The sequence below is a fragment of the Crocodylus siamensis genome, chromosome 5 (assembly GCF_052110815.1).
Source record: "Crocodylus siamensis isolate JL-2025a chromosome 5, ASM5211081v1, whole genome shotgun sequence".
In the NCBI taxonomy this organism is placed as follows: domain Eukaryota; kingdom Metazoa; phylum Chordata; order Crocodylia; family Crocodylidae; genus Crocodylus; species Crocodylus siamensis.
In genome coordinates this window covers 206977110-206990972 of record NC_143399.1, presented here as the reverse complement: position 1 = coordinate 206990972, position 13863 = coordinate 206977110, and the positions used below count along the sequence as shown (strand labels likewise).

The 13863-nt window shown below is 61.6% G+C and overlaps 1 protein-coding gene across 2 annotated transcripts in view; it reads right to left on the bottom strand.

The window, feature by feature from the left end:
• The window catches only part of AGAP3 (ArfGAP with GTPase domain, ankyrin repeat and PH domain 3), a 111453-nt gene extending 100091 nt beyond the window's left edge, over window positions 1-11362 (bottom strand). For both annotated transcript variants that reach the window (XM_090048040.1, XM_090048041.1), the window contains exon 1: window positions 10973-11362. In XM_090048040.1, the coding sequence (XP_089904166.1) occupies window positions 10973-11249 (277 nt within the window). In that variant the 5' untranslated portion in view covers window positions 11250-11362. The remainder of the gene's footprint in view (window positions 1-10972) is intronic.
• Window positions 11363-13863: the final 2501 nt, after the last annotated feature.

Below are 13863 nucleotides of genomic sequence, written 5' to 3'. Positions count from 1 at the left end.
GAAGGATCCCCATTCCGAACTATTTTATTTGATGTCTTCTGGTGCTGGTCGCCCTTCGCTACAAGATCGATGGCCAGGGGGCCTCACCCCCTTGGGGGGTGGTTTTGACTGTAGGTTCCTGCCTGCACCCAATCAGGGGTGCAGATGCAACGTTCACCACCAGCCGCCACCCGCAAGCGGCCCAAAGGGACTGGCGGCATAGCCGCGTCACAATCAAGGACATCAAATAGTCCCCCGCTCCAAAACACACCAGGATCAGTGCCTCGGTCTATTTGCAGCTCTTGACCGGCCATGATGCCTTGTGACAGCAGGAGGCGGCCCCACGGGCATGTGAGACGAGCAGCTTATCTACAGGCTGCTATCAGGAACTACCAGATACCATCTGGCAGGGGCAGCACCTTCCCCTCCATCTCGCAGCTCAACACCCTAATTCCTGGAGCTGATATGGGCTGAGGCCGTTCTGGGACCAGAGCAGGATGGAGCTGGGTCTCAGAGGGCAGGCAGCCCTGCCAGGCCGTCAGCACTCGGCCCTGCCATCAGACACAGGGCTGGAGGCCACGCTGGCTCACAGGCCACAACCTCTGCCTGGAGGTGGCGGCTGGACCAGAAGTCTTCCAGGCTCCAGGGCAGGTCCAACAAGGGTCCGGCACTGACTGTGGTGCTGACAGAAAGGCCTTGGCCTTGCAGGGCAGGAGAATTCATGCTGTGTCAGCATCCCCCAGCTCTGGAAGCCCGTGGTCAGCAGCCGCTCTGCCTCTGTGCTGGTGCTGGGGCAGCTCCAAGCTATTCACGGAAGAGGTTAGAACAGGGATGCAGAGGAAAAACCCTGGGGAAGTGGGAAACACTGCTCCGACCAGCTGACGGGGATATGACCTACACCATCCTCTCCCTCATGCCCTATACGACCCCTAAGGTCAGCCGAGAGCAACGTCCTCCAAGTACGTCGATGCACCAAGTCTACTTGGTGAAAACACATGAAAGGTCATTCTCAGCAGCCGCTCCTCAGCTCTGAGATGCCCTCCTTCTTGAGGCTGCCACAACCTGAGCCCAGACATCTCCCAGAACCTCTGTGAGGCCTTCCTATTTGGGCTGTCACTTAGCAAAAAAAAAGCTAGACTGAGCTATGGTTCAGGTTGTCTCTGTTTTATGCTGATATCCTGATTCCCTTTTAAGTTGTTTTTTTCCTATTGTTGCTGTCTTGTTGTATAAGTTATTCTGTTCTCTTAGGGCCCTGGAGGACATCGCATTTATCATGTGATTCACATGTTAATTGCACTACAAATTGTAACATGCCCACACATTCAGCCAATTTCTGGCATCATAACCAGCCACAAAGATGTTCCATATATATATATATATATATATATATATGGAACATCTTTGTGGCTGGTTCGCATAGTGCTTTAGTTTGAGTGTGGGGCACGTCTGGCTTTGGGCTTCACCAGCAGCTTTAGGGGAGCTCATCCCCACATGCCCACACACAAATCACATGAGCCAGGCAGATGCAGGGCTACACAGCACAGCTTTCAACTCACTGGACTGCCTGGAACCCACCAGTTCAGCTCCCCAAACCCATCCCAATGCCTGGCTCCCCATATGCACAGCTGTGCAACTAGGATCGGACACATTTTGTCCCAGACCCCGAAAATCGCACATCCTACCAAGACAAACCCTGAGACTGCAGCGAAGATCCAGAGTGCTAAAACCCTCCTGTCCTGCCATGGGCCGAGCTGCCTGCAACACACGAATTGCTCTGGTATTTTCCACTGCCAAAACCCAAGTAAAAGCTGAGAGCTGGCATGCTCTGCAGGGCGCCTCAAGGCTGAGAACCGCTGCTCCAGAGCTCCAGCCCGTTCCGCTGGCACAGAAAAGAACCAGTGACCTGGACATTTTCTTGGGCTCTCCCTGTCTAAGGGCTTGGTAGCATCCCTGCACTTCCTCTCCCAGCCAGCCCAGGGCATCTCCTCCTGCAGTGACCCCAGGCTGCAGACTCCGGGTGGCCAAAGAAAGGAGCAAGATGCCAAAGGCAAGGAGTTGAAAAAGATTTCCAGCCCTGCTCTACCGGGAACGCCCCTGGAGCTTCAGCGCTGTGCTTACGAGGCACTAGGAGAAGTTTTTCCACTGCCCCCTCCCAGCCATTCCTTGTGGTTTCCGAAGCAGTGGGAACGCGCAGGCACGCAAATGGGACAATTCTGCAGAGATCGCGGCGCTAGCAGGAAAGCAGCTGGCTAAGCAGAACGCGCGCCCTCCCCGAGGGTCTAATTGACTCCAGGCTGATTCAGCTGAGCAGGGATGAGGCAGCAAGCGCCTGGCCGCCTGGATCAACCAGGCTCCACATGAGCCAGAGGAAGGAAATGGGGAGCAATCCCAAGAGACACCACCTCCCCCTTCCCTTGAAGACCCTGCACCAAGCAGCAGCCCCCTCCCCGCTCGGTTTGACGAGCCCAGGACCTGGGAATGCACGTCCCAGTTAAAAAGGGAGCTGAAAAACAGGCCAGGCCAGGAAAGAGCCACAAAACCGACACGGGTTAGAGAAATGCCTGACAGCACAAGCTCAATCTGTTTAGCTCATCAAGAAGGAAATGGAGAGGGTGACTTAATTACACTGTACAAATGCCTTCAAGGGAAGAAACCCCAGGTTCTTACAGCAAGAACAGCAGTGCAAGGACCAGCAGAGGGAGCTGAGGCCAGAACAGTCCTAAGTACAAACCTAACCCGTTTGTGTGTTGAATCAGTGCTGGTGCCTGAGCTCTGGGGATCAGGCTCCCAGGGGAGGGGAACGTAGGTACCCGCCTCGCCGTGTCCTCAGGGTGCTTTCCTGGAGCTGCATACAGGAGATGGGGCTCCCACGTACACGGCCTCCTGGACAGGATGCCGGACTAGACGCTACTGTGGACTGAGACTACAGACATCTGAACTGGCCGACGGCGAGGCCAGCCCTGGCACACGGGGGGCGGTCTCTGAATGCAAGGTGCAGAGGTAAAGGCTCCTTACAAATGTCTTAGGGCCATGGGTGCTAGCCAGGGTCCCTGCTCACGTGCCCCAGGACCCCTGGTTGTTCCCCTGCACGACGCACGGACCCAACTAGGAGAAACACAAGGCAGAGCAACAGGCAGCCCTGCCACGCACCCTCCCGCTCCTCCTTGCTTGGCCATTTGGCCCTTCGCTGGCTCCACTCTCACCACCACCGCAGCCCTACCCCCCGCCTTGGTTTCAGGCCAACTCCAGTTTCTTCGCTCTGCTCACAGCATCCGTCCATCAGCCTCTCACCCAAGCATCTCCTCACCCTCCTTCCTGCCATCCCGGCCAGGGCTCTGCATGGCAGTCTGTCCTGAGAAGCCATTTCTGTAAAGAAACCTGCTCACCGGGTCATCCTGGAGCCAAGCCAAACTGGACACATCTCACAGGTCGCACTGATGCGAGGACTGCAGTACCCAACGCAGCAAAACTGCCGCAGGTCCCACACCATGACCCCTCCAGGGCTCCCAGCAAGGCTCAGATCCTGACACGGGCCCCGCACGGGGCAGGAAGTGCCCTGCTCTGGGCTCCTAAAATCCCACCCGGACTCAGCAGACTTGCACATGATGGAAAACTGCCATTTCCTGCCTGTGGTTTGGTGGGTTTTACCCAAGTGCCAAAACCCCCTCACATTCCCAAGCCCTGAACATGCCCAGGGCTGCTAAGCAGTACAGACTTTCACACGCAGCGAGCTCAGGACTGGAGACCAAGATCGAGTCCGGGCTCTCCACTTCCCGCTACCGCACCCGGCAAAATGCCCTTCCTCAGAGCAGGCGCAGCGGTGCTCGCGACCAGGACTCCCGAGACCCAGCTTTGCTAGGTGCCAATAACGTTGTCCCCTTCGCTCTCCTGGTCCAGCAAGGCCTGGGTCACTATTGGCAGGGCAGAACACGGGTCTCTACCGAGGCAGACCCCAGACCCATCCCGGTGGCCACGGAGAACCTGCCACAAGAACATTACCGAACCAGAGGGGAGCAGGGCTTGAAGGGACCTCCTGAAGTCATGACTGGTCCAGCCCCTGCTTCCCTGTGCCAGGGCCAGGGTGATGTCTGTGCTGGGTCAGGGCCGACCGCCGCCTTGCACAGCGTTCAGATGATGGTTTGTCTGGGCCGACCCTGCCCCAGGCCGGGATCGGGCTAGATGTGACCTCTGCGGCTCGCTGCCAGCCCCACTGCTCCGTGAGTCTATGATCCGTGTCCAAACCATCCGGTATAAACGCATAATCTAAACTCTTTGTAAAACCACTCTCAACCCTGACACAGCGCAGACCTAACACCCACACTTGCTGCAGGGAAAGCAGGGGGACCATGGCCACCAACGTCCTGCTTCTATAGGAGGTTGTTAATATACGCTCAGGAGACCCAGGGCGAGGCCGTGCCCCTGCTAGAGGAAGGCAAACCCCGCCCGGGTCCTGACCAGTCTGAGCAGGGGTGAAATCCCTTCCTGCCCCCAGCGCAGCGCGGGGCTGAGCCTGAGCACAGGGGCAAGACCCTCCAGCCGGGACCCTGCGGGGTTGGAGCCAGCAGAAGCATTGGCCCAGCCCGGGCTGCAGCAGCACCAGCGCATCTGGGGGAGGCTTTAAAACCCTCTGAGCAGAAGGAGGGGAGGGGGGCAAACAGCACAGAAAAAATAACCAAGGCCTTACTGCCTCAGATCAGGGGTCCATCTTATTGGGGTTCTGGCTGCACTTTTCTCCATGCCTTTTATTTTATGCACACCCTATCCAGAGCCGTGCAAAGTCCTGGGACCTTGTAGGCAACCTCCTCCTGGCCCTGGCCAACCGTCCATTGACCAGACCAGGCAGGCGGTGCTGGCCGGCAGGCCCCAGGGCCGCCTGCCTTTCCCTTGCCACGCAAGCCTGCGGTCTGAGGCTCCCCGCACCATGCCCACCGGCTCCTGGGATACGTCCAAGAGGCAGTGGGCGCCGGCTGGAGCTCCCTGCAGCCCAGCTGGTGACCCGTAACCTGCGCGCCTGTCCCTGTTGTCTCACGGTTGGTCCCACGGAAGTAGCTGCCACACGTGCAGTGGCCTCCTCTAGCCTTGTTGACAGCGGGTGGCAGATAGGTTGTCTCTCAACGGCAGGGAGCGGTCACTGCAGGGAAGAGCATTTCTCCGGGGCCTGATCCATCCTCTGCCCCTCTTCTCTGATAGCGCCGGCCTTCAGAGGCCCGGGAAGTCACACCGGGGAGGCTGTACCACAAGCTGCCCCGTCTCACACCCACCAACCTCATGGGTTCGCATTTCTCCAATCCTCCTGGAATCTGCACCTCTCTGCCCCGGCAGCGCTGCCCCCCTGCCCGGACACCCGCGAGTGGCCCAGCACAACGTGTCACCCTCCGGCATCTGGTTCACGCAGCAGCCCTGGTCGGCTGGCAGCCGAAGCCCCAGGGCCGGGCACCCATCCCAAGGAGCTGAACTGCCCACATCCAACCTCAGGAGGTGAAGTGCACAGGGGCCCTGGTGCAATGGATCCAAGCACAACTGGGCTTTGCCTTTTTCCTTTAAACAAATCTAGAAGTTGCCTGCAAAATAAATCTGTTAAAAGAACGTGAGGGAAGTGCAGAGTCCGGCAACAGACAGTCTCCGGTGCAACCCCAATCTGTACGTCTGAAGGCAGAGAGACCATCAGGACCCCCCGCCTGACTCCTGGCGACAGACCCTCGCTCACGGCTCCTGCTCAAGCAGACCCTCCCTCTGCCAAGGGTCTCCCACACCCAGCCAGGGCCTTCCAGCAAAGACGGCTCTACTACGCTTCTTTGAGACAAACTGTGCCACTGATAAATCACCCTCACTTACCTCAGCCCCTCATGAATATGCATGATGACAAACTTTAGTTACGCCATCACACCGTACTTTCACCCCGGATCAGGGTTGCACAGGGAGAGCGGGAAGGAGAACAGGGAGGGCACGTGCAGCGCCTAGCACAGGATCCCAGAGCCGTGGGGCCAGCAGCCCAGACAAACCCCACGTCCAACCTCCAAACAACACAACACAAGTCCCCCGGCAGAGACCCAGGCATCCCCCTGCCCCCAGGAAAGCGGGGGGGCCATGGGGACCAATGTCCTGCTTCTATAAAAGTTCATTAATAACTGCTCCAGAGACCCCAGGCTGAGGCCACGGCCCTGCTACAGAGGAAGGGAAACCCCCCCAGTCCAGACCAGTCTAAGCATGGGGGAAATCCCTTCCTGCCCCAAACAGGCGATCACTTGAAGCCTGAGCCCAGGGCGCTGCAGCACAGCCTGCACGGGACGAACAAGCGATGCGGAGGGAGACGACTGGGAGCGCCTGTTTTACCATCTCAAACAGGAGAACCCCCTGCCTCAGGCAGGCCCGTGGCCCCAAGTCACGCCTGGCTCCGACAGAGGCCGGCACCCGACGGCCCAGTGGAAGTGCGATAACCCCAGCCGTGGGACAGTCTTCCCCACTTTGCCTCGTCCACCTCTCACCATTGGACACTGACATGACCCCTACACGGGGACCTCTGCGCCCCTTCCAGCCACTGTCCTGATCTGGGCTCTGGAGACCCCCCCGACCTCCCGTCTGCTCCTGAATCCTGCTCAGCGCTGGGCCCCAGGGGCTTCCGCAGCAGCACGATCACGTTGCACAAAAAAGCATTTCCCTTCGTCGGCCTGGAATTTCCTGCCTTTTGCCTCGTTTCACGTCCCCCGTTCGTGACCCGGTGGGCAGGTGGGAGAGACGTCCTCCGTCGGCTGCACTGCGTCGTGCCTGAGGGCAGTTTTATGGAGAATTTAGATGACAGACAGCACGGGAAGGTTTGGACGGGGCTGATCCGGCCTCAGGTCCCTGCCAGCCCCGCTTCTCCTCGATTTCTCAGACTGGCACCCAACCCCTCGGAGGCCGGTGGGCTCACGTCTCCCTGACAAGGGCTTGCGCAGACAGCCTGGGGGCAGGCGGGTAGACGGGACGGAGCGGCACGGCCCACGCTCACCCCGGCAGCTGGGACGGCCCACAGCAGCTCAGCTGTCAGTGAGAGGGCCAGGCGAGCAGGGGGTAAATGTCCTCTGCTGCACGGTGCACGCGTGGTCACGAGCAGAGGGCGGGCGGCAGAACCCGCTCCCTTATAACCTGCGGGGTCTGATTTGTCTGCCCCTAGCCTAAAGTAGCTGTGGCCAACCCGCAGCATGCCTGCCACCTGCAGCCTTCCCACGCGGCGTGGGGCAGATTGGAGGGGACAGCAAACAGAGCTGCGCATAGGGCAGGGAGCACAAAGCAAAGCAGCAGAACAGGCAGGGAGCATGGGACTGGGAGCGGAGCACATAGCAAGCAAGGAGCATGGGGCTGGAAGCAGAAAGCAGAGCAGCAAAGCAGGCAAGGAGCAGAAAGCAGAGCAGACAGGGAGCAGAAAGCAGAGCGGCAGGGAGCACAGGGCCGGGAGCAGAGAGCAGAGCAATCAGTCGGGCAGGAGATGGGCACAAGGAGAGCAGGCATGAGCGGAGGGGCTGGTTTGCGGCACGCCTACCAAAGCGTTTGGCTGGTGGTGCCCTGAAGAAGGAGCTTTCCCAGGCCCCTGCTGCGCTCTCCTCCGGCCCTGCCGGGCTTTGCAGCCTCCTCCCTGAGACGGGCGACCGGCGCTGCACGCAGCGCCCAGAAGAGCAGCACCATGGCCGTGTGCAGACCCATGCGCACGCACAGCACAGCCCTTGTACCATGCCCATCCCCTCCCTTGCTCTCCAAGCATCATGCGTGCAAGGTCTGACCGTCGCTGCTTGGCACGAGGGGTCTCCACTGCCACCGCACCACGGTCCCTGGCTGAAACAGAAGGGAACGCAGCACCTGCCAGCAGGGCACGTGCCCAGGGACGATGAACCTTCCCCTCCGCCGCGCGTCCCCCAGCACTGGATTTCACTCCAGTCGCTCCCACGACTTCTCCACTGGGGCCGCAGCACTGCCCACACCGGCAGCTGCAGAGGAGGCTCTTGCAGAAGCGAAGCAGCCACCAGAAGGATGCATCACAACCCTGCCCGGCGGCCCTAACGCGCAGGCGGCATCACAAAGACGGCGGCATGGCAAGCCGCGCCCGAGAGCACCGCGGCAAGCAGACGGGCCTGCAGTCTGGCGGAGATGAGGTCTGGGTTACGGCCCCGCGGGTGCAGCTCTCTCAGCTCGCAGGGGTGCAGAGGAGCGACAGCTGTCCAAGGGAGCAGCCAGGCACAGCTGTCATTTGTCTCAGCTCCAGATGTTCTTGGCCCAGGCAACAGAGGCAGGAGATGCTTGCTGGGCAAAGCGGACCCGTCACATGCCCCTCTGACGGGCAGCGTGTCACTCTGACAGCGGTCGCTGAAAGGGAAGGATGTCCCCCGGCCGGGAGCCGCGGGCGAGGGGTGCTGGAGGCAGCAGCTTTAAGAAGAGGTTAGGGTTAGACAAGCCCTCACCTGGGTCGATCCTGCCTGGAGCAGGGGCTGGACCAGAGGCGACCTGCCAGCGCATCTCCCGTCACCGCTGCTCCAGGACTGGAGAGACCGCTTCTCTTCCCGGGGGTCCTAGCGCGGCTCGACCCCCGGGACAGCTTTGTGGCACTGACCCAGGCCTACAACCGCCGGGGCTGCCAGGGTCACGCTGCGATAACGCAGGCTACAGCCGCGAGCACAGGTGCTCGTTGGCTTGTGCCCTGCCAAATCTAAACAGGAGTCTGGAGAGGAAGCGAAGGGCTCGTCTCCAGCCCCCGGGGCTCTCCTGCTCAAGGTCACAGAGTCATGGAGACGGAGCTGCGGGGTCACTTCCAGGCCAACCCCTGCCTGAGGCAGGACCAGCCCCATTCAAACCAGCCCAGACAAATCCATGATTTCAACACATTGCAAAACTACCCTCAGCCCTGACACCGCACACGACACAATCCTGGAACCGGCCACAGATAAAGCGGAGGGCACCGCGGCTGCCAGCGTCCTGCTTCTGCCATCAATACAGACAAAATACAAGAGAGCCCAGGCCCCGCTGCAGAGAAAGGCAAGCCCCCCCCCAGTCCAGACCAGTCTGACCAGGGGGGAAATCCCTTCCTGCCCCAGTGCAGCGTCGGGCTGAGCCCAAGCGCGGGGGTGAGACCCTCCAGCCGGGACCCTGCGGGGTCGGTGCCAGCCGGAGCATTGGCCCAGCCCAGCCCTAGCGCCTCTGGGGGAGGCTTAAACCCGCCGACACGTGGAGCAGAAACGGGGGCAACAGCACTGCCCAGAAGCCTGGCACAAGACAGGCATCGCTGCACCTAGATCATCCCTGCTCAGCGGCTGCCCACGCTGTCCTCGACACCTCCAGGGACGGAGGCTCCCCCTTCCCTGGCGTCTCTCCCGCGGCCTCCCTGCCTGCCAGAGAAGAGGTGTTTCCTGATCTCGCCTCTGCTGCACCCTCAAGCCATCGCTCCGCGTCCTGCTCCTGCAGCAAAGGTCAAGGCCTTGCCGCACACAATGGAGATGAGACGATCGCAGGCAGCCACCGGCGCCTCTCCCGCCTCCCCGGCGACACGTGGCCGCTTCGCTCCAGCTGCCGCCCGGTCCCCCCTTCTCTCTGCTGCTCCCCCTTCTTTCCTCTCCACCGGGGGAGCGCCTCAGGGCAGGGAACGGGGCTCCCCCTCTACCTGGAAAGGTCCAGGCACCTTGCAAGCACTGACGGCTGATGTGAGCAGCAGTCATTAATGGTTTCCAAGATTAGCCCGTCCTTGTGACCCAAAACCAGCTCGGGAGGGAAACCGTGGGGAGGATGAAGGTCCCTGCCGGCCGATCCCACAGGAAGCTTCTGCCCTTGCAGAGACAGCTGGTCCCCGGCAGGGAGCCGCAGGCGGCTGGTCCCAGAGCTCAGCCTGGCCCAGGGATACGAGCAGTTCCCGCGGAGGCCGACACAAGGCCGCATCCGGGAACATCTGCAATCAAATTAACGATGCAAACAGCACTTGGCGCAGAGCGGAAGGGAAGGCCGGAGGTCACCGGGGAGAATCAACAGAGGCCGGGGACACGCAGGGGACACGTCCTGCTGCTAGCGGCGAGTGCCGATCCCCGTGCAGAAGCAAGGGTTAACCAGCAATGGGAGGGCTCACGGAGCCAGCCAGTGCGAGCAATGCCTGGAGGCCCAGCTCCCACCCACCGTGCCCAGCTCCCCAGCTGCCAGGCACAGCCGCAGTAGCCGGGCAGCCCTTCCCTTGCACGCACGGATCAGCCCCCCCGCGCCGGATTAGGTTTCAGACGCTCCGTGGGCCCAGCAGCCCTGGCTGCGGATACGCGGCTTGCTCCGGCCCAGCTGCGGACGCATGTGCTGCAAGCGCTGGAGGGATAAACAAGCCTGGAGCACAGCGGGCGCTGGCTGCAGCACTGCACCTGTCCCCGGGCCTGGCCCGGCAGGCCTGCCACGCTGCCAGCTGCCTGCTTTCCTGGCTGAGCGTGCAAATGGTGTTGTGTTGCAAAGAGCCCGTGTCCCCGACACCCCCCGCCCCTCCCAGGGGACGCCGTGCGCTCGCCGGTGCCCAGGCGGCTGCGGAGCGCCCTGCCCTGCCTGCACCCACGCGTGCCGGGAGCCCTCAGAGCTTCCCGTTCGCACGAGTGCGAACACCCGGGGCAGCCCTTGGGAGCCAGCGTCTCCCCTCCGCCTCCACGCACGCCTGCCGCGGGACCTGCTCGGAGCCTGCCCGCCGAGCCAGCGCTCCCACTGGACGGGAGAGAGGAAGGAGGGCGCGAGGTGCCACGAGGCCCGAGCCTGCGCCTCGCCGCCGGCACTGCCTCCCCTGCGCTAGCCCGCGGCCCGGCCCGGCGCGGCCCCCGCGCGCCCGGAACAAAGGCCGGGTGGGCTCTGCCGGCCGCTCCCGTGAACAAACGCGGCGGCGCGGCGCGGCGCGGCGCGGCCCGCAGAGCCGCTCCCCGGCGGCGCCAGGCTCCATTTTCTGCCGCAGCCGCCCTGGTGCCGGGGGCGCCCCCGGGCCCGGCCCCCGCCCCCACCCTGCCGCGGCCGCGCTCACCCTCGATGGAGATGACGTGCTCGCGGATCTGGCTCTGCAGCGCCAGGTCCTCGACGCGCTCGATGAGGTCGTAGATGGCGTAGATGTTGGGGTGCACCGACTCGAAGCGGCCGATCTCGGCGCGGATGGCGGCCGAGTTGGAGAGCCCGAACTGCGGCGGCGGCGGCCCGCCCGCCTGCGGCCCCGACGGCCCCGGCACGGGCACGGGCACCGGCCCGCCCGGCGCCGCCAGGCCCTGCGGCTGCGGGCTCTGCCCCGGCCCCGCCTGGAAGTTCATGGCTGCGGCGCGGGGCTCAGCGGCGCGGGAGCGGCTGCATGGCGGTGCGGGCGTGCGGGCGCTCCTGCGGCTGCTCCGCGCGCCCGCCCGCCCGGCCGGCCCGGCCCGGCCCCCGCGCCGCCGCCCCGCCCCGCCCCGCCCCGCGTCAGCGCCCCGCCCCGCGGGCGCGATGCGCCTCGGCCTCGCCGCGAGCCGCGCCGCCCCCGCGCTCGCCCATTTCGGGGCCCGCTGCAGGCGCCACCCCGGCCACCCAAAACCCTCCTTTCGGCTGGCCCTTCCCCGAGCGGGCCGTCCCCGCGCAGCCCCGGGAACGCGCCGTGGGGCGGGCCCGGGCCCGGAGCCCTGGCTGCCTTGCGGGTGCGGCTGTCCACAGCGCTCGAGGGACAGGCGGGCGCCCCGCTTGCGGCGCAGGAATTTCGGCCTCGTGTTCTGCGCCTCCTCCCGCGTCCGCTCGGCCCCAGCCCTGCCTCCAGGCCGCGCTCCCCACCTCGTCTCATCAGCATCCTCCAGCCCCGTCAGCGGCCGCTCGCCCGGCTCCCTGCTCCAGGCCTGTCGGCCCCGTCCCGGGTTCCCACTCGGCCCACGTTCCACGGGGCAAGCTCGTCCCCGCAGGAACTGCGTCCAGTGAGCAAGCGTGCAAAGCAGCGGGCGGGTACACGCGAACCTGCGGTCCGGTCGCAGACCCCAAAAGGGCAGCCCAGGCTCTGCGCTCCTCTCCCGGCGCTCCCCTGCGCTCTGCTCCTGGAGCGGTTCGCCTCCAGTTCCCCGCTCAGCCGCGGCGGGGGCAGCCCTCCAGCCCGGCGCCCCCTCAGCTCCCGCCTGCCTGCAGCCGTCTCGGGCGCACGCAGCCGTCCAGCAAGAACGGTGCCACGACCTGTCCCGGAGGAGCATGGCTCGTGACCGCCCTCCAGCCGACCCTTGTGCTGCTCCTCTGTGCCCGTGATCACTCACCTCGCAGTTCTTCTGCTGATGCCTTTCAGTCCCCTCGCCTTCGTGGTACCATATCAAAAGCTTTGCTGAAATCCGGGGAGATGCGCTGTAGCTCACTTCGTTGTGTAGAAAATCAAAGAGAAGGTAGCGCAGAGAGGTGGTTGGGTGGAACGGGTTTGTCAAGGCCTGAATCCCTTTGTTTCCCTTCTCATCTATGGGGAATATACACTGCTCTTTTCCAGTCACGCAGCACCTCCTCAGCGTTCACAGATTTGTAAATGCCAGAAATGTCGTGCCCCAGTTCCCGGAGAGTTCGGAGGGGGAGAGATCTGATCTCCCCTCCGGTTTGAATGCACCGAGCGAGCTCTTGGCTGGGCGCAGTGTCCCATCTCCTCTTGCTCCATCGTGGCTCCGTTTCTTCCTTCCTTGTTCCCTTTTGGCCGAGGCTGAAGAACCATCTGCCATTCGTTTCAATATCCTTTGTAAGGCCTAACTCAGCTTGCCTTTGGGCACATCGCATGTTTTTTCAGTTTGAAAACAGGTTTCTTTCTTGAACACCTTTTCCCCACATTCCTTGTAGGTTTTCTTCTTACTCCTAACAGCCTCAGAGGCGGTCATTTGTCCAGTTAAGTTTGGGGACTTTCCCTACACGTTTTCCCTCTTGCTTGGGGTACACACTCATAGCTTTTGCACCTTTGACCAGAAAAAATTCCAAGACTCTGCCACATGCAAGTCCTTGAGTTTCTCAGTCCAGTTGACTTAATTAATGAATGCCCCTTGTCTATCAGAGCTTTCCATCTTGACACCAAGAACCTCAGTTCCAGAGCTGCTTTTGTTTAACCTTCCCATGTAATTCAGACTAAATCAGCTCACGGTCACTTGATCCAAGGCCACTATTTATGCCCAGCTCTTCTATGACGTCCTCACTATTCACCAAAACCCAGTCTCAAACAGCATCATCTCTTGTTAGGTCAGTGACTATCTGGTGAACAATCTGTGAGCTATGAAGTCAAGGAGTATCTAGGCCCTACCATTATTACGTAGTGGCCACGTCTACATGAGACATTTGCTGTGCAGTTGCCTAATTAGCTGCTGTACACATCTCAGCATCTACATGTGCACTCCGATTTGGATGCATAAAACTAATAAACTCCACAGCAGGGCAGAACTTGTAAATACAAGTACCTGCTGCAGAGTTTTTTCATGTGCAGCAGTGCACATGTAGACGCTGCCCCGGCTGGCTGGGGCACGAGGGTGCCTTGGTGCAGGGGCTGCCTGCGGGCTAGCCCCACGCTGAAGCACCCTTGTGCCCCAGCTAGCCCCTCCGCAGCACACCGCCCGGTCAGACCAGCTCCCAGCTCAACATGCTGAGCCTGGCCTGGCTCAATGTGCTGCGGTCCAGGTGCACGTGCAGACACATGTCCAGCAGCAATAAACTCCGGAGCCATAAGCGTTGGAGCTTAGTGCTGCGTGTTAAAAGGCACTTGTAGACGCGTCCAGTAACAATTTTTCTCCAATTAATATCCAGGAAGTTAAAATCTCTCCAAAGGACACAATCTCTGGTAACATTTATCTTTCTTATATGGCAGTGTGCTCTTTCTATCTCCAGATGTGGCTGAAGACAGCGTTAGCAGACTTCCAGCCATATCCCAGTGGCATTTCTTATCTACTCCATCCCAACGGG